Consider the following 19948-nt stretch of genomic DNA (forward strand, 5'->3'; position numbering starts at 1 on the left):
CGTCATCCTCTGTGTCCTCTAGGGTTTAACGGCCCTCTGTGTCCTCTAGGGTTTAACGGCCCTCTGTGTCCTCTAGGGTTTAACGGCCCTCTGTGTCCTCTAGGGTTTAACGGCCCTCTGTGTCCTCTAGGGTTTAACGGCCCTCTGTGTCCTCTAGGGTTTAACGGCCCTCTGTGTCCTCTAGGGTTTAACGGCCCTCTGTGTCCTGTAGGGTTTAACAACCCTCTGTGTCCTCTACGGTTTAACGGCCCTCTGTGTCCTCTAGGGTTTAACACCCTCTGTGTCCTAGGTTTAACGGCCCTCTGTGTCCTCTAGGGTTTAACGGCCCTCTGTGTCCTCTAGGGTTTAACGGCCCTCTGTGTCCTCTAGGCTTTAACGGCCCTCTGTGTCCTCTAGGGTTTAACGGCCCTCTGTGTCCTCTAGGGTTTAATGGACCTCTGTGTCCTCTAGGGTTTAACGGCCCTCTGTGTCCTCTAGGGTTTAACGGCCCTCTGTGTCCTCTGGGTTTAACATTGACTCTGTGTCCTCTAGGTTTAACGGCCCTCTGTGTCCTCTAGGGTTTAACAGCCCTCTGTGTCCTCTAGGTTTAACGGCCCTCTGTGTCCTCTAGGGTTTAACGGCCCTCTGTGTCCTCTAGGGTTTAACGGCCCTCTGTGTCCTGTAGGGTTTAACAACCCTCTGTGTCCTCTAGGTTTAACGGCCCTCTGTGTCCTCTAGGGTTTAACGGCCCTCTGTGTCCTCTAGGTTTAACGGCCCTCTGTGTCCTCTAGGGTTTAACGGCCCTCTGTGTCCTCTAGGTTTAACGGCCCTCTGTGTCCTCTAGGTTTAACGGCCCTCTGTGTCCTCTAGGTTTAACGGCCCTCTGTGTCCTCTAGGGTTTAACGGCCCTCTGTGTCCTCTAGGGTTTAACGGCCCTCTGTGTCCTCTAGGGTTTAACGGCCCTCTGTGTCCTCTAGGGTTTAACGGCCCTCTGTGTCCTCTAGGGTTTAACGGCCCTCTGTGTCCTCTAGGGTTTAACGGCCCTCTGTGTCCTCTAGGGTTTAACGGCCCTCTGTGTCCTCTAGGGTTTAACGGCCCTCTGTGTCCTCTAGGGTTTAACGGCCCTCTGTGTCCTCTAGGGTTTAACGGCCCTCTGTGTCCTCTAGGGTTGTCCTGTAGGTTTAACGGCCCTCTGTGTCCTGTAGGGTTTAACGGCCCTCTGTGTCCTGTAGGGTTTAACGGCCCTCTGTGTCCTGTAGGGTTTAACGGCCCTCTGTGTCCTGTAGGGTTTAACGGCCCTCTGTGTCCTGTAGGGTTTAACGGCCCTCTGTGTCCTCTAGGGTTTAACAACCCTCTGTGTCCTCTACGGTTTAACGGCCCTCTGTGTCCTCTACGGTTTAACGGCCCTCTGTGTCCTCTAGGGTTTAACGGCCCTCTGTGTCCTGTAGGGTTTAACGGCCCTCTGTGTCCTCTAGGGTTTAACGGCCCTCCTGTAGGGTTTAACGGCCCTCTGTGTCCTCTAGGGTTTAACGGCCCTCTGTGTCCTGTAGGGTTTAACAGCCCTCCTGTAGGGTTTAACAGCCCTCTGTGTCCTCTAGGGTTTAACAACCCTCTGTGTTTTGTCGGTAGGCGTGATGATGTACCCTCTGTGTTTTGTCGGTAGGCGTGCTGATGTACCGTGGTTTCCCCCTGGATCTGTTCATGGCTCAGTGCTATGCCAACGTTGACGACCTGGGCAAGGGACGCCAGATGCCCGTTCACTACGGAAGCAAAGACCTCAATTTCGTCACCATCTCCTCTCCTCTGGCCACTCAGATCCCACAAGGTGAGCCCCTGTCTCAGATCATGGTTGGGATTAACTCCATATCGATTCCAGTCAATTCAGAAAGTACATTTCAAATGTTACAAATTTTTTAAACGGTTTAGAGAATTGAAATTCTAATCTCGGTCTTCCTGACCATGTGACCTAGCTAGGAAACACTCCAGGCCCTATTTAGCTACTGGCTATAACTGGGCCCAGAGTTTGTCCCTACAGTGGCTTGCGACGGTATTTAACCCCCCTTGGCATTTTTACTATTTTATTGCATTACAACCTGGGATTAAAATGGATTTGTATAATTTGATTTTACACAACAAGCCTACCACTTTGAAGATGCAAAATATTGTTTCTTGTTAAAAAACAAGAAGTAAGACACAAAAAAAACAGAGAACTTGAATGGGCATAACTATTCACCCCCCCCAAAGTAAATACTTTGTAGAGCCACCTTCTGCAGCAATTACAGCTGCAAGTCTCTTGGGGTATGTCTCTATAAGCTTGGCACATCTAGCCACTGGGATTTTTGTCCATTCTTCAAGGCAAAACTGCTCCAGCTGCTTCAAGTTGGATGGGTTTCTCTGGTGAACAGCAATCTTTAAGTCATACCACAGATTCTCAATTGGATGGAGGTCTGGGCTTTGACTAGGCCATTCCAAGACATTTAAATGTTTCCCCTTAAACCACTCGAGTGTTGCTTTAGCAGTATGCTTAGGGTCATTGTCCTGCTGGAAGGTGAACCTCCGTCCCAGTCTCAAATCTCTGGAAGACTGGAACAGGTTTCCCTCAAGAATGTCCCTGTATTTAGCACCATCCATCATTCCTTCAATTCTGACCAGTTCCCCAGTCCCTGCCGATGGAAAAACATCCCCACAGCATGATGCTGCCACCACCATGCTTCACTGTGGGGATGGTGTTCTCGGGGTGATGAGAGGTGTTGGGTTTGCCCCAGAAATAGTGTTTCCTTGATGGGCAAAAACCTCAATTTTAGTCTCATCTGACAAGAGTACCTTCTTCCATATGTTTGGGGAGTCTCCCACATACCTTTTGACGAATACCAAACATGTTATCTTATTTAACATCTTATTTAAATACATTTTTCAGTTTTGTATTTTTTGAACTAGTTTCTTTTTCATTTCACTTCACTAATTTGTACTATTGTGTATGTCCATTACATGAAATCCAAATAAAAATCTATTTAAATTACAGGTTGTAATGCAACAAAATAGGAAAAACGCCAAGGGGGATGAGTTGACTTTTGCCAGGCCCTGTATTTAGCTACTGGCTATAACTGGGCCCAGAGTTTCTTCCTATTTAGCTACTGGCTATAACTGAGCCCAGAGTTTCTTCCTATTTAGCTACTGGCTATAACTGGGCCCAGAGTTTCTTCCTATTTAGCTACTGGCTATAACTGGGCCCAGAGTTTCTTCCTATTTAGCTACTGGCTATAACTGGGCCCAGAGTTTCTTCCTATTTAGCTACTGGCTATAACTGGGCCCAGAGTTTCTTCCTATTTAGCTACTGGCTATAACTGGGCCCAGAATTTCTTCCTATTTAGCTACTGGCTATAACTGGGCCCAGAGTTTCTTCCTATTTAGCTACTGGCTATAACTGGGCCCAGAGTTTCTTCCTATTTAGCTACTGGCTATAACTGAGCCCAGAGTTTCTTCCTATTTAGCTACTGGCTATAACTGGGCCCAGAGTTTCTTCCTATTTAGCTACTGGCTATAACTGGGCCCAGAGTTTGTTCCTGATTTTTCAATCCACTTAACTTTATTGTCCCTTATTCAGGAACTTGTCTCGAATCTTGAGTTAAGACTAATTTTATATTTTATAGACTACACTGGTATAAATGATACATCTGGAACCTGGTAGTGTAAGCACACTGTCTGTCTGTCTGTCTGTTCCTCTGTCTGTCTGTCTGTCTGTTCCTCTGTCTGGAGGTCTGTCTGTTCCTCTGTCTGGAGGTCTGTCTGTCTGTCTCTCTGTCTGTCTGTCTGTTCCTCTGTCTCTCTCTCTCCTAACCTCTGTCTGTCCTAACCCCCCCCTCTGTGTACCAGCGGCAGGGGCAGCGTACGCAGCGAAGAGAGAGAACACCAACCGTGCTGTGATCTGTTACTTCGGAGAGGGCGCGGCCAGCGAGGGCGACGCCCACGCCGGGTTCAACTTCTCTGCGACCCTGGAGTGCCCGCTCATCTTCTTCTGCCGTAACAACGGCTACGCCATCTCCACGCCGACCAACGAGCAGTACCGGGGGGACGGCATCGGTAAGACGGGCAGCACGTTGTTCTGTTTGGGTTCCCGTCAGCTGGCGTTTAACTTGAACAACAGCTAGTCTTCCTGAGGTGCAGTACAAAACAACAACACCAGAGAGATAACACCAGAGAGATAACACCAGAGAGATAACAACAGCTAGTCTTCCTGGGGTGCAGTACAAAACAACAACACCAGAGAGATAACACCAGAGAGATAACACCAGAGAGATAACACCAGAGAGATAACACCAGAGAGATAACACCAGAGAGATAACAACAGCTAGTCTTCCTGAGGTGCAGTACAAAACAATAACACCAGAGAGATAACACCAGAGAGATAACAACAGCTAGTCTTCCTGGGGTGCAGTACAAAACAATAACAACAGAGAGATAACAACAGAGAGATAACAACAGAGAGATAACAACAGAGAGATAACAACAGCTAGTCTTCCTGGGGTGCAGTACAAAACAATAACAACAGAGAGATAACAACAGAGAGATAACACCAGGGAGATAACACCAGAGAGATAACAACAGGGAGATAACACCAGGGAGATAACACCAGAGAGATAACACCAGAGAGATAACAACAGAGAGATAACAACAGGGAGATAACAACATAGAGATAACACCAGGGAGATAACAACAGAGAGATAACAACAGAGAGATAACAACAGGGAGATAACAACAGAGAGATAACAACAGAGAGATAACAACAGGGAGATAACACCAGAGAGATAACAACAGAGAGATAACAACAGGGAGATAACAACAGAGAGATAACAACAGGGAGATAACAACAGAGAGATAACACCAGGGAGATAACACCAGAGAGATAACAACATAGAGATAACAACAGAGAGATAACAACAGCTAGTCTTCCTGGGGTGCAGTACAAAACAATAACAACAGAGAGATAACAACAGAGAGATAACAACAGAGAGATAACAACAGCTAGTCTTCCTGGGGTGCAGTACAAAACAATAACACCAGAGAGATAACAACAGAGAGATAACACCAGGGAGATAACAACAGAGAGATAACAACAGAGAGATAACACCAGAGAGATAACAACAGAGAGATAACACCAGAGAGATAACACCAGAGAGATAACACCAGAGAGATAACACCAGAGAGATAACACCAGAGAGATAACACCAGAGAGATAACAACAGAGAGATAACACCAGAGAGATAACACCAGGGAGATAACACCAGGGAGATAACAACAGAGAGATAACACCAGAGAGATAACACCAGAGAGAACACCAGAGAGATAACAACAGAGAGATAACAACAGAGAGATAACACCAGGGAGATAACACCAGGGAGATAAGAGACTCGATGTCTGAAGAAAGTTTTATTTGTAATATGTGGTTATTCTTATCTTATTGTAAGTGGTTCTGGATCAGAGAGTCTGTTAAATGACTCCCTACTGTAGTGGTTCTGGATCAGAGAATCTGTTAAATGACTCCCTACTGTAGTGGTTCTGGATCAGAGAATCTGTTAAATGACTCCCTACTGTAGTGGTTCTGGATCAGAGAATCTGTTAAATGACTCCCTACTGTAGTGGTTCTGGATCAGAGAATCTGTTAAATGACTCCCTACTGTAGTGGTTCTGGATCAGAGAGTCTGCTAAATGACTCCCTACTGTAGTGGTTCTGGATCAGAGAGTCTGTTAAATGACTCCCTACTGTAGTGGTTCTGGATCAGAGAGTCTGTTAAATGACTCCCTACTGTAGTGGTTCTGGATCAGAGAGTCTGTTAAATGACTCCCTACTGTAGTGGTTCTGGATCAGAGAGTCTGTTAAATGACTCCCTACTGTAGTGGTTCTGGATCAGAGAGTCTGCTAAATGACTCCCTACTGTAGTGGTTCTGGATCAGAGAGTCTGCTAAATGACTCCCTACTGTAGTGGTTCTGGATCAGAGAGTCTGTTAAATGACTCCCTACTGTAGTGGTTCTGGATCAGAGAGTCTGCTAAATGACTCCCTACTGTAGTGGTTCTGGATCAGAGAATCTGTTAAATGACTCCCTACTGTAGTGGTTCTGGATCAGAGAGTCTGCTAAATGACTCCCTACTGTAGTGGTTCTGGATCAGAGAGTCTGCTAAATGACTCCCTACTGTAGTGGTTCTGGATCAGAGAGTCTGTTAAATGACTCCCTACTGTAGTGGTTCTGGATCAGAGAATCTGTTAAATGACTCCCTACTGTAGTGGTTCTGGATCAGAGAGTCTGTTAAATGACTCCCTACTGTAGTGGTTCTGGATCAGAGAGTCTGTTAAATGACTCCCTACTGTAGTGGTTCTGGATCAGAGAGTCTGTTAAATGACTCCCTACTGTAGTGGTTCTGGATCAGAGAGTCTGTTAAATGACTCCCTACTGTAGTGGTTCTGGATCAGAGAATCTGTTAAATGACTCCCTACTGTAGTGGTTCTGGATCAGAGAGTCTGTTAAATGACTCCCTACTGTAGTGGTTCTGGATCAGAGAATCTGTTAAATGACTCCCTACTGTAGTGGTTCTGGATCAGAGAGTCTGCTAAATGACTCCCTACTGTAGTGGTTCTGGATCAGAGAGTCTGCTAAATGACTCCCTACTGTAGTGGTTCTGGATCAGAGAGTCTGTTAAATGACTCCCTACTGTAGTGGTTCTGGATCAGAGAGTCTGCTAAATGACTCCCTACTGTAGTGGTTCTGGATCAGAGAGTCTGCTAAATGACTCCCTACTGTAGTGGTTCTGGATCAGAGAGTCTGCTAAATGACTCCCTACTGTAGTGGTTCTGGATAAGATAGTCTGTTAAATGACTCCCTACTGTAGTGGTTCTGGATCAGAGAGTCTGCTAAATGACTCCCTACTGTAGTGGTTCTGGATCAGAGAATCTGTTAAATGACTCCCTACTGTAGTGGTTCTGGATCAGAGAATCTGTTAAATGACTCCCTACTGTAGTGGTTCTGGATCAGAGAGTCTGTTAAATGACTCCCTACTGTAGTGGTTCTGGATCAGAGAGTCTGCTAAATGACTCCCTACTGTAGTGGTTCTGGATCAGAGAGTCTGTTAAATGACTCCCTACTGTAGTGGTTCTGGATCAGAGAGTCTGCTAAATGACTCCCTACTGTAGTGGTTCTGGATCAGAGAATCTGTTAAATGACTCCCTACTGTAGTGGTTCTGGATCAGAGAATCTGTTAAATGACTCCCTACTGTAGTGGTTCTGGATCAGAGAATCTGTTAATTGACTCCCTACTGTAGTGGTTCTGGATCAGAGAGTCTGCTAAATGACTCCCTACTGTAGTGGTTCTGGATCAGAGAGTCTGCTAAATGACTCCCTACTGTAGTGGTTCTGGATCAGAGAGTCTGCTAAATGACTCCCTACTGTAGTGGTTCTGGATAAGATAGTCTGTTAAATGACTCCCTACTGTAGTGGTTCTGGATCAGAGAGTCTGTTAAATGACTCCCTACTGTAGTGGTTCTGGATCAGAGAGTCTGTTAAATGACTCCCTACTGTAGTGGTTCTGGATCAGAGAGTCTGTTAAATGACTCCCTACTGTAGTGACTGGATAAGAGAGTCTGTTAAATGACTCCCTACTGTAGTGGTTCTGGATAAGAGAGTCTGTTAAATGACTCCCTACTGTAGTGGTTCTGGATAAGAGAGTCTGTTAAATGACTCCCTACTGTAGTGACTGGATAAGAGAGTCTGCTAAAAGGAGAAAGGTTTACTGTTTATCTATGAGTTCTGAGGATCTGTGTGTCATGTTGTGAACTGATCCTGTGTTGTGGTCCTCTCAGCCGCACGCGGTCCAGGCTACGGTATGATGTCTATCAGAGTGGACGGTAACGATGTGTTCGCTGTGTACAACGCTACCAAGGAGGCTCGCCGTAGGGCTGTGGCCGAGAACCAGCCCTTCCTCATCGAGGCCATGACCTACAGGTACACTACCCATCTGTTCCTGTCTGTACCTGTACACTACCTGTCTGTTCCTGTACACTACCTGTCTGTACCTGTCTGTACCTGTACACTACCCGTCTGTACACTACCTGTCTGTACCTGTACACTACCCGTCTGTACACTACCTGTCTGTACCTGTACACTGCCTGTCTGTACCTGTACACTGCCTGTCTGTACCTGTACACTGCCTGTCTGTACCTGTACACTACCTGTCTGTACCTGTACACTGCCTGTCTGTACCTGTCTGTACCTGTACACTACCTGTCTGTACCTGCACACTACCTGTCTGTACCTGCACACTACCTGTCTGTACCTGTACACTGCCTGTCTGTACCTGTACACTGCCTGTCTGTACCTGTACACTACCTGTCTGTACCTGTCTGTACCTGTACACTGCCTGTCTGTACCTGTCTGTACCTGTACAATACCTGTCTGTACCTGTACACTGCCTGTCTGTACCTGTCTGTACCTGCACACTACCTGTCTGTACCTGCACACTACCTGTCTGTACCTGCACACTACCTGTCTGTACCTGTACACTGCCTGTCTGTACCTGTACACTGCCTGTCTGTACCTGTACACTACCTGTCTGTACCTGTCTGTACCTGTACACTGCCTGTCTGTACCTGTCTGTACCTGTACAATACCTGTCTGTACCTGTACACTGCCTGTCTGTACCTGTCTGTACCTGCACACTACCTGTCTGTACCTGTACACTACCTGTCTGTACCTGTACACTACCTGTCTGTACCTGTACACTACCTGTCTGTACCTGTCTGCACCTGTACACTACCTGTCTGTACCTGTACACTACCTGTACACTACCTGTCTGTACCTGTACACTACCTGTACACTACCTGTCTGTACCTGTACACTACCTGTCTGTACCTGTCTGCACCTGTACACTACCTGTCTGTACCTGTACACTACCTGTCTGTACCTGTACACTACCTGTCTGTACCTGTACACTACCTGTCTGTACCTGTACACTACCTGTCTGTACCTGTACACTGCCTGTCTGTACCTGTCTGTACCTGCACACTACCTGTCTGTACCTGTACACTACCTGTCTGTACCTGTACACTGCCTGTCTGTACCTGTACCTGTCTGTACCTGTACACTGCCTGTCTGTACCTGTACAATACCTGTCTGTACCTGTACACTGCCTGTCTGTACCTGTCTGTACCTGCACACTACCTGTCTGTACCTGTACACTACCTGTCTGTACCTGTACACTACCTGTCTGTACCTGTACACTGCCTGTCTGTGCCTGTACACTACCTGTCTGTACCTGTCTGTACCTGTACACTGCCTGTCTGTACCTGTACAATACCTGTCTGTACCTGTACACTGCCTGTCTGTACCTGTCTGTACCTGTACACTACCTGTCTGTACCTGTACACTACCTGTCTGTACCTGTACACTACCTGTCTGTACCTGTCTGCACCTGTACACTACCTGTCTGTACCTGTACACTACCTGTACACTACCTGTCTACTACCTGTACACTACCTGTCTGTACCTGTACACTACCTGTCTGTACCTGTACACTACCTGTCTGTACCTGTCTGCACCTGTACACTGCCTGTCTGCACCTGTACACTGCCTGTCTGTACCTGTACACTACCTGTCTGTACCTGTACACTACCTGTCTGTACCTGTCTGTATCTGTACACTACCTGTCTGTATCTGTACACTACCTGTCTGTACCTGTACACTACCTGTCTGCACCTGTACACTACCTGTCTGCACCTGTACACTACCTGTCTGCACCTGTACACTACCTGTACACTACCTGTCTGTACCTGTACACTACCTGTACACTACCTGTCTGTACCTGTACACTACCTGTCTGTACCTGTACACTACCTGTACACTACCTGTCTGCACCTGTACACTACCTGTCTGTACCTGTACACTACCTGTCTGTACCTGTCTGCACCTGTACACTGCCTGTCTGCACCTGTACACTGCCTGTCTGTACCTGTACACTACCTGTCTGTACCTGTACACTACCTGTCTGTACCTGTCTGTACCTGTACACTACCTGTCTGTATCTGTACACTACATGTCTGTATCTGTACACTACCTGTCTGTACCTGTACACTGTCTGTCTGTACCTGTACACTGCCTGTCTGTACCTGTACACTGCCTGTCTGTACCTGTACACTACCTGTCTGTACCTGTACACTACCTGTCTGTACCTGTACACTACCTGTCTGTACCTGTACACTACCTGTCTGTACCTGTACACTACCTGTCTGCACCTGTACACTACCTGTCTGCACCTGTACACTACCTGTCTGCACCTGTACACTACCTGTCTGCACCTGTACACTACCTGTACACTACCTGTCTGTACCTGTACACTACCTGTACACTACCTGTCTGTACCTGTACACTACCTGTCTGTACCTGTACACTACCTGTACACTACCTGTCTGCACCTGTACACTACCTGTCTGTACCTGTACACTACCTGTCTGTACCTGTCTGCACCTGTACACTGCCTGTCTGCACCTGTACACTGCCTGTCTGTACCTGTACACTACCTGTCTGTACCTGTACACTACCTGTCTGTACCTGTCTGTACCTGTACACTACCTGTCTGTACCTGTCTGTATCTGTACACTACATGTCTGTATCTGTACACTACCTGTCTGTACCTGTACACTGTCTGTCTGTACCTGTACACTGCCTGTCTGTACCTGTACACTGCCTGTCTGTACCTGTACACTACCTGTCTGTACCTGTACACTACCTGTCTGTACCTGTACACTACCTGTCTGTACCTGTACACTACCTGTCTGTACCTGTACACTACCTGTCTGTACCTGTCTGTACCTGCACACTACCTGTCTGTACCTGTACACTACCTGTCTGTACCTGTACACTGCCTGTCTGTACCTGTACCTGTCTGTACCTGTACACTGCCTGTCTGTACCTGTACAATACCTGTCTGTACCTGTACACTGCCTGTCTGTACCTGTCTGTACCTGCACACTACCTGTCTGTACCTGTACACTACCTGTCTGTACCTGTACACTGCCTGTCTGTGCCTGTACACTACCTGTCTGTACCTGTCTGTACCTGTACACTGCCTGTCTGTACCTGTACAATACCTGTCTGTACCTGTACACTGCCTGTCTGTACCTGTCTGTACCTGTACACTACCTGTCTGTACCTGTACACTACCTGTCTGTACCTGTACACTACCTGTCTGTACCTGTCTGCACCTGTACACTACCTGTCTGTACCTGTACACTACCTGTACACTACCTGTCTACTACCTGTACACTACCTGTCTGTACCTGTACACTACCTGTCTGTACCTGTACACTACCTGTCTGTACCTGTCTGCACCTGTACACTGCCTGTCTGTACCTGTACACTACCTGTCTGTACCTGTACACTACCTGTCTGTACCTGTACACTACCTGTCTGTACCTGTCTGTATCTGTACACTACCTGTCTGTATCTGTACACTACCTGTCTGTACCTGTACACTACCTGTCTGCACCTGTACACTACCTGTCTGCACCTGTACACTACCTGTACACTACCTGTCTGTACCTGTACACTACCTGTACACTACCTGTCTGTACCTGTACACTACCTGTCTGTACCTGTACACTACCTGTACACTACCTGTCTGTACCTGTACACTACCTGTCTGTACCTGTCTGCACCTGTACACTGCCTGTCTGCACCTGTACACTGCCTGTCTGCACCTGTACACTGCCTGTCTGTACCTGTACACTACCTGTCTGTACCTGTACACTACATTTACATTACATTTAAGTCATTTAGCAGACGCTCTTATCCAGAGCGACTTACAAATTGGTGCATTCACCTTATGACCTCCAGTGGAACAGTAGTGCATCTAAATCTTTTCAGGGGAGGGGGTGAGAGGGATTACTTTATCCTATCCTAGGTATTCCTTAAAGAGGTGGGGTTTCAGGTGTCTCCGGAAGGTGGTGATTGACTCCGCTGTCCTGGCGTCGTGAGGGAGTTTGTTCCACCATTGGGGGGCCAGAGCAGCGAACAGTTTTGACTGGGCTGAGCGGGAACTGTACTTCCTCAGTGGTAGGGAGGCGAGCAGGCCAGAGGTGGATGAACGCAGTGCCCTTGTTTGGGTGTAGGGCCTGATCAGAGCCTGGAGGTACTGAGGTGCCGTTCCCCTCACAGCTCCGTAGGCAAGCACCATGGTCTTGTAGCGGATGCGAGCTTCAACTGGAAGCCAGTGGAGGGAGCGGAGGAGCGGGGTGACGTGAGAGAACTTGGGAAGGTTGAACACCAGACGGGCTGCGGCGTTCTGGATGAGTTGTAGGGGTTTAATGGCACAGGCAGGGAGCCCAGCCAACAGCGAGTTGCAGTAATCCAGACGGGAGATGACAAGTGCCTGGATTAGGACCTGCGCCGCTTCCTGTGTGAGGCAGGGTCTGTACTCTGCGGATGTTGTAGAGCATGAACCTGTCAGGAACGGGCCACCGCCTTGATGTTAGTTGAGAACGACAGGGTGTTGTCCAGGATCACGCCAAGGTTCTTAGCGCTCTGGGAGGAGGACACAATGGAGTTGTCAACCGTGATGGCGAGATCATGGAACGGGCAGTCCTTCCCCTGTCAGGAAGAGCAGTTCCGTCTTGCCGAGGTTCAGCTTGAGGTGGTGATCCGTCATCCACACGGATATGTCTGCCAGACATGCAGAGATTCGATTCGCCACCTGGTCATCAGAAGGGGGAAAGGAGAAGATTAATTGTGTGTCGTCTGCATAGCAATGATAGGAGAGACCATGTGAGGTTATGACAGAGCCAAGTGACTTGGTGTATAGCGAGAATAGGAGAGGGCCTAGAACAGAGCCCTGGGGACACCAGTGGTGAGAGCACGTGGTGTGGAGACGGATTCTCGCCACGCCACCTGGTAGGAGCGACCTGTCAGGTAGGACGCAATCCAAGCGTGGGCTGCGCCGGAGATGCCCAACTCGGAGAGGGTGGAGAGGAGGATCTGATGGTTCACAGTATCGAAGGCAGCCGATAGGTCTAGAAGGATGAGAGCAGAGGAGAGAGAGTTAGCTTTAGCAGTGCGGAGCGCCTCCGTGATACAGAGAAGAGCAGTCTCAGTTGAATGACTAGTCTTGAAACCTGACTGATTTGGATCAAGAAGGTCATTCTGGGAGAGATAGCGGGAGAGCTGGCCAAGGACGGCACGTTCAAGAGTTTTGGAGAGAAAAGAAAGAAGGGATACTGGTCTGTAGTTGTTGACATCGGAGGGATCGAGTGTAGGTTTTTTCAGAAGGGGTGCAACTCTCGCTCTCTTGAAGACGGAAGGGACGTAGCCAGCGGTCAGGGATGAGTTGATGAGCGAGGTGAGGTAAGGGAGGAGGTCTCCGGAAATGGTCTGGAGAAGAGAGGAGGGGATAGGGTCAAGCGGGCAGGTTGTAGGGCGGCTGGCCGTCACAAGACGCTAGATTTCATCTGGAGAGAGAGGGGAGAAAGAGGTCAGAGCACAGGGTAGGGCAGTGTGAGCAGAACCAGCGGTGTCGTCTGACTTAGCAAACGAGGATCGGATGTCGTCGACCTTCTTTTCAAAATGGTTGACGAAGTCATCTGCAGAGAGGGAGGAGGGGGGGGGGGGGGAGGATTCAGGAGGGAGGAGAAGGTTGCAAAGAGCTTCCTAGGGTTAGAGGCAGATGCTTGGAATTTAGAGTGGTAGAAAGTGGCTTTAGCAGCAGAGAGAGAAGAGGAAAATGTAGAGAGGAGGGAGTGAAAGGATGTCAGGTCCGCAGGGAGCAGTTTTCCTCCATTTCCGCTCGGCTGCCCGGAGCCCTGTTCTGTGAGCTCGCAATGAGTCGTCGAGCCACGGAGCGGGGAGGGGAGGACCGAGCTGTACCTGGAGGATAGGGGACATAGAGAGTCAAAGGATGCAGAAAGGGAGGAGAGGAGGGTTGAGGAGGCAGAATCAGGAGATAGGTTGGAGAAGGTTTGAGCAGAGGGAAGAGATGATAGGATGGAAGAGGAGAGAGTAGGGGGAGAGAGAGCGAAGGTTGGGACGGCTACCATCCGAGTAGGGGCAGTGTGGGAAGTGTTGGATGAGAGCTGTCTGGGAAAAGGATACAAGGTAGTGGTCGGAGACTTGGAGGGGAGTTGCAACGAGGTTAGTGGAAGAACAGCATCTAGTAAAGATGAGGTCGAGCGTATTTCCTGCCTTGTGAGTAGGGGGGAAGGTGAGAGGGTGAGGTCAAAAGAGGAGAGGAGGGAAAGAAGGAGGCAGAGAGGAATGAGTCAAAGGTAGGCGGGGGAGGTTAAAGTCGCCCAGAACTGTGAGAGGTGAGCCTGTCCTCAGGAAAGGAGCTTATCAAGGCATCAAGCTCATTGATGAACTCTCCGAGGAACCTGGAGGGCGATAAATGATAAGGATGTTAAGCTTGAAAGGGCTGGTAACTGTGACAGCATGGAATTCAAAGGAGGCGATAGACAGATGGGTAAGGGGAGAAAGAGAGAATGACCACTTGGGAGAGATGAGGATCCCTGTGCCACCACCCCGCTGACCAGAAGCTCTCCTGGTCTGTGCCTGAACACGTGGGCAGACGAAGAGAGAGCAGTAGGAGTAGCAGTGTTGTCTGTGGTGATCCATGTTTCCGTACAGTGCCAAGAAGTCGAGGGACTGGAGGGAGACATAGGCGGAGATGAACTCTGCCTTGTTGGCCGCAGATCGGCAGTTCCAGAGGCTACCGGAGACCTGGAACTCCACGTGGGTCTGCGCGCTGGGACCACCAGATTAGGGTGGCCGCGGCCACGCGGTGTGGAGCGTTTGTATGGTCTGTGCAGAGAGGAGAGAACAGGGATAGACAGACACATAGTTGACAGGCTACACAAGAGGCTACGCTAATGCAAAGGAGATTGGAATGACAAGTGGACTGTACACGTCACGAGTGTTCAGAGAGTTAAGCTTACGTAGCAAGAATCTTATTGACTAAAATGATTAAAATGATACAGTACTGCTGAAGTAGGCTAGCTGGCAGAGGCTGCGTTGTTGACTAAGTAGGCTAGTTGGCATTGGCTGCGTTGTTGACACTACACTAATCAAGTCGCTCCGTTGAGTGTAATAGTTTCTACTGTGCTGCTATTCGGGCTAGCTGGCTAGCTAGCAGTGTTGATTACGTTGTACGCTGCTAAAAGAACGACAATAGCTGGCTAACTAACCTAGGAAGTCGCTCTAGACTACACAATTATCTTTGATACAAAGACGGCTGTGTAGCTAGCTATGTAGCTAGCTACGATCAAACAAATCAAGCCGTTGTACTGTAATGAAATGAAATGAAAAATGTGATACTACCTGTGGAGCTGTTGTAATGCTACCTGTTGTTGAGTGCAGAAGTTCTGTTCGGTAGACGTTGGCTAGCTGTTGGCTAGCTAGCAGAGTCTCCTATGTTAAGGACGACATAAAACTACACACTCTAAACTACACAATTATCTTGGGTACGAAGACAGCAAAGACAACTATGTAGCTGCTAACACTACACTAATCAAGTCGTTCAGTTGAGTGTACAGTTGTGCTGCTAATCGGTAGACGGTGGACAGCTAACGGTGGACGTTACACTAGCTGGCTAGCTGCAGGGCAGTGTAGACTGCGTTAGGACTGACGAAATACGATAATTACGCAATTATCTATGAAACAAAGACGGCTGTGTGTAGCTAGCTAAGAAGAAATTGATAAGATTAGACAAATCAAACCGTTGTACTATAATGAAATGTAATGAAATGTAATACTACCTGTCTGACCGAGTGCAGATGCGACCGCTCGCTCCAACCCGGAAATTGTAGACTACCTGTCTGTACCTGTCTGTACCTGTACACTACCTGTCTGTACCTGTACACTACCTGTCTGTACCTGTACACTACCTGTCTGTACCTGTACACTACCTGTCTGTACCTGTCTGTACCTGTACACTGTCTGTCTGTACCTGTACACTGCCTGTCTGTACCTGTACACTACCTGTCTGTACCTGTACACTACCTGTCTGTACCTGTACACTACCTGTCTGTACCTGTACACTACCTGTCTGTACCTGTACACTACCTGTCTGTACCTGTACACTACCTGTCTGTACCTGTACACTACCTGTCTGTACCTGTACACTACCTGTCTGTACCTGTCTGCACCTGTACACTACCTGTACACTACCTGTCTGTACCTGTACACTACCTGTCTGCACCTGTACACTACCTGTCTGCACCTGTACACTACCTGTCTGCACCTGTACACTACCTGTCTGCACCTGTACACTACCTGTCTGTACCTGTCTGTACCTGTCTGTACCTGTACACTACCTGTACACTACCTGTCTGTACCTGTACACTACCTGTCTGTACCTGTACACTACCTGTCTGTACCTGTACACTGTACTGTCTGTACCTGTACACTACCTGTCTGTACCTGTACACTGTCTGTCTGTACCTGTCACTGTCTGTACCTGTACACTGCCTGTCTGTACCTGTACACTGCCTGTCTGTACCTGTACACTACCTGTCTGTACCTGTACACTGCCTGTCTGTCTGTACCTGTACACTACCTGTCTGTACCTGTACACTGCCTGTCTGTACCTGTACACTACCTGTCTGTACCTGTACACTACCTGTCTGTACCTGTACACTACCTGTCTGTACCTGTACACTGTCTGTCTGTACCTGTACACTACCTGTCTGTACCTGTACACTACCTGTCTGTACCTGTCTGTACCTGTACACTACCTGTCTGTACCTGTACACTACCTGTCTGTACCTGTACACTACCTGTCTGTACCTGTACACTACCTGTCTGTACCTGTACACTACCTGTCTGTACCTGTACACTACCTGTCTGTACCTGTCACTACCTGTCTGTACCTGTACACTACCTGTCTGCACCTGTACACTACCTGTCTGTACCTGTACACTACCTGTACCTGTACACTGTCTGTCCTGTACCTACCTGTCTGTACCTGTACACTACCTGTCTGTACCTGTACACTACCTGTCTGTACCTGTACACTACCTGTCTGTACCTGTACACTACCTGTCTGTACCTGTACACTACCTGTCTGTACCTGTACACTACCTGTCTGTACCTGTACACTACCTGTCTGTACCTGTACACTACCTGTCTGCACCTGTACACTACCTGTCTGCACCTGTACACTACCTGTCTGCACCTGTCTGTCTGTACCTGTACACTACCTGTCTGTACCTGTCACTACCTGTCTGTACCTGTACACTACCTGTCTACCTGTCTGTACCTGTACACTACCTGTCTGTACCTGTACACTACCTGCTGTACCTGTACACTACCTGTCTGTACCTGTACACTACCTGTCTGTACCTGTACACTACCTGTCTGTACCTGTACACTACCTGTCTGTACCTGTCTGCACCTGTACACTACCTGTCTGTACCTGTACACTACCTGTCTGTACCTGTACACTACCTGTCTGTACCTGTACACTACCTGTCTGTACCTGTACACTACCTGTCTGTACCTGTCTGTACCTGTACACTGTCTGTCTGTACCTGTACACTACCTGTCTGTACCTGTACACTGTCTGTCTGTACCTGCACACTGTCTGTCTGTACCTGTACACTGTCTGTCTGTACCTGCACACTGTCTGTCTGTACCTGCACACTGTCTGTCTGTACCTGTACACTACCTGTCTGTACCTGTACACTACCTGTCTGTCCTGTACACTGCCTGTCTGTACCTGTCTGTACCTGTACACTGCCTGTCTGTACCTGTACACTACCTGTCTGTACCTGTACACTACCTGTCTGTACCTGTACACTACCTGTCTGTACCTGTCTGCACCTGTACACTACCTGTCTGTTCCTGTCTGTACCTGTACACTGTCTGTCTGTACCTGTACACTACCTGTCTGTACCTGTACACTACCTGTCTGTACCTGTCTGTACCTGTACACTACCTGTCTGTACCTGTACACTACCTGTCTGTACCTGTACACCTGTCTGCACCTGTACACTGTCTGTACCTGTACACTACCTGTCTGTACCTGTACACTACCTGTCTGTACCTGTACCTGTCTGTACCTGTACACTACCTGTCTGTACCTGTACACTACCTGTCTGCACCTGTACCTGTCTGTCTGTACCTGTACACTACCTGTCTGTACCTGTACCTGTCTGCACCTGTACACTACCTGTCTGTACCTGTACACTACCTGTCTGTACCTGTCTGTACCTGTACACTACCTGTCTGTACCTGTACACTACCTGTCTGTACCTGTCTGTACCTGTACACTACCTGTCTGTACCTGTACACTACCTGTCTGTACCTGTACACTACCTGTCTGTACCTGTACACTACCTGTCTGTACCTGTACACTGCCTGTCTGCACCTGTACACTACCTGTCTGTACCTGTACACTACCTGTCTGTACCTGTACACTACCTGTCTGTACCTGTACACTACCTGTCTGTACCTGTACACTACCTGTCTGTACCTGTACACTACCTGTCTGTACCTGTCTGCACCTGTACACTACCTGTCTGTACCTGTACACTACCTGTCTGTACCTGTCTGCACCTGTACACTACCTGTCTGTACCTGTCTGCACCTGTACACTACCTGTCTGCACCTGTACACTACCTGTCTGCACCTGTACACTACCTGTCTGTACCTGTACACTACCTGTCTGTACCTGTCTGTACCTGTACACTACCTGTCTGTACCTGTCTGCACCTGTACACTACCTGTCTGTACCTGTACACTACCTGTCTGTACCTGTACACTACCTGTCTGCACCTGTACACTACCTGTCTGTACCTGTCTGCACCTGTACACTACCTGTCTGCACCTGTACACTACCTGTCTGTACCTGTACACTACCTGTCTGTACCTGTACACTACCTGTCTGTACCTGTACACTACCTGTCTGTACCTGTACACTACCTGTCTGTACCTGTACACTACCTGTCTGTACCTGTACACTACCTGTCTGTACCTGTACACTACCTGTCTGTACCTGTACACTACCTGTCTGTACCTGCCTGTACCTGTACACTGTCTGTCTGTACCTGTACACTGTCTGTCTGTACCTGTCTGCACCTGTACACTGTCTGTCTGTACCTGTCTCACTGCTGTACCTGTACACTACCTGTCTGTACCTGTACACTACCTGTCTGTACCTGCACTGTCTGTACCTGTACCTGTCTGTACCTGTACTGTCTGTACCTGTACACTACCTGTCTACCTGCACACTACCTGTCTGTACCTGTACACTACCTGTCTGTACCTGTACACTACCTGTCTGTACCTGTACACTACCTGTCTGTACCTGTACACTACCTGTCTGTCTGTACCTGTACACTACCTGTCTGTACCTGTACACTACCTGTCTGTCTGTACCTGTACACTACCTGTCTGTACCTGTACACTACCTGTCTGTCTGTACCTGTACACTACCTGTCTGTACCTGTCTGTACACACTACCTGTCTGTACCTGTACACTACCTGTCTGTACCTGTACACTACCTGTCTGTACCTGTCACTACCTGTCTGTACCTGTACACTGCCTGTCTGTACCTGTACACTGCCTGTCTGTACCTGTACACTACCTGTCTGTACCTGTACACTGCCTGTCTGTACCTGTACACTGTACCTGTCTGTACCTGTACACTACCTGTCTGTACCTGTACACTACCTGTCTGTACCTGTACACTACCTGTCTGTACCTGTACACTACCTGTCTGCACCTGTCTGCACCTGTACTACCTGTCTGTACCTGTACACTACCTGTCTGTACCTGTACACTACCTGTCTGTACCTGTACACTACCTGTCTGTACCTGTACCTGTACACCTGTCTGTACCTGTACACTACCTGTCTGTACCTGCACACTGTCTGTCTGTACCTGTACACTGTCTGTCTGTACCTGTACACTGTCTGTCTGTACCTGTACACTGTCTGTCT

At 48.5% G+C, this 19948-nt stretch overlaps 1 protein-coding gene across 1 annotated transcript in view; it reads left to right on the plus strand.

Annotated features, from left to right (window-relative positions):
- The window catches only part of bckdha (branched chain keto acid dehydrogenase E1 subunit alpha), a 46895-nt gene that overhangs the window by 13007 nt on the left and 13940 nt on the right, over window positions 1-19948 (plus strand). The window contains 3 exon segments of the mRNA XM_065027243.1: window positions 1643-1804; window positions 3853-4059; window positions 7831-7972. Of these exon segments, the coding sequence (XP_064883315.1) occupies window positions 1643-1804; window positions 3853-4059; window positions 7831-7972 (511 nt within the window).

Source organism: Oncorhynchus nerka, linkage group LG14, assembly GCF_034236695.1.
Source record: "Oncorhynchus nerka isolate Pitt River linkage group LG14, Oner_Uvic_2.0, whole genome shotgun sequence".
NCBI classification, from domain to species: domain Eukaryota; kingdom Metazoa; phylum Chordata; class Actinopteri; order Salmoniformes; family Salmonidae; genus Oncorhynchus; species Oncorhynchus nerka.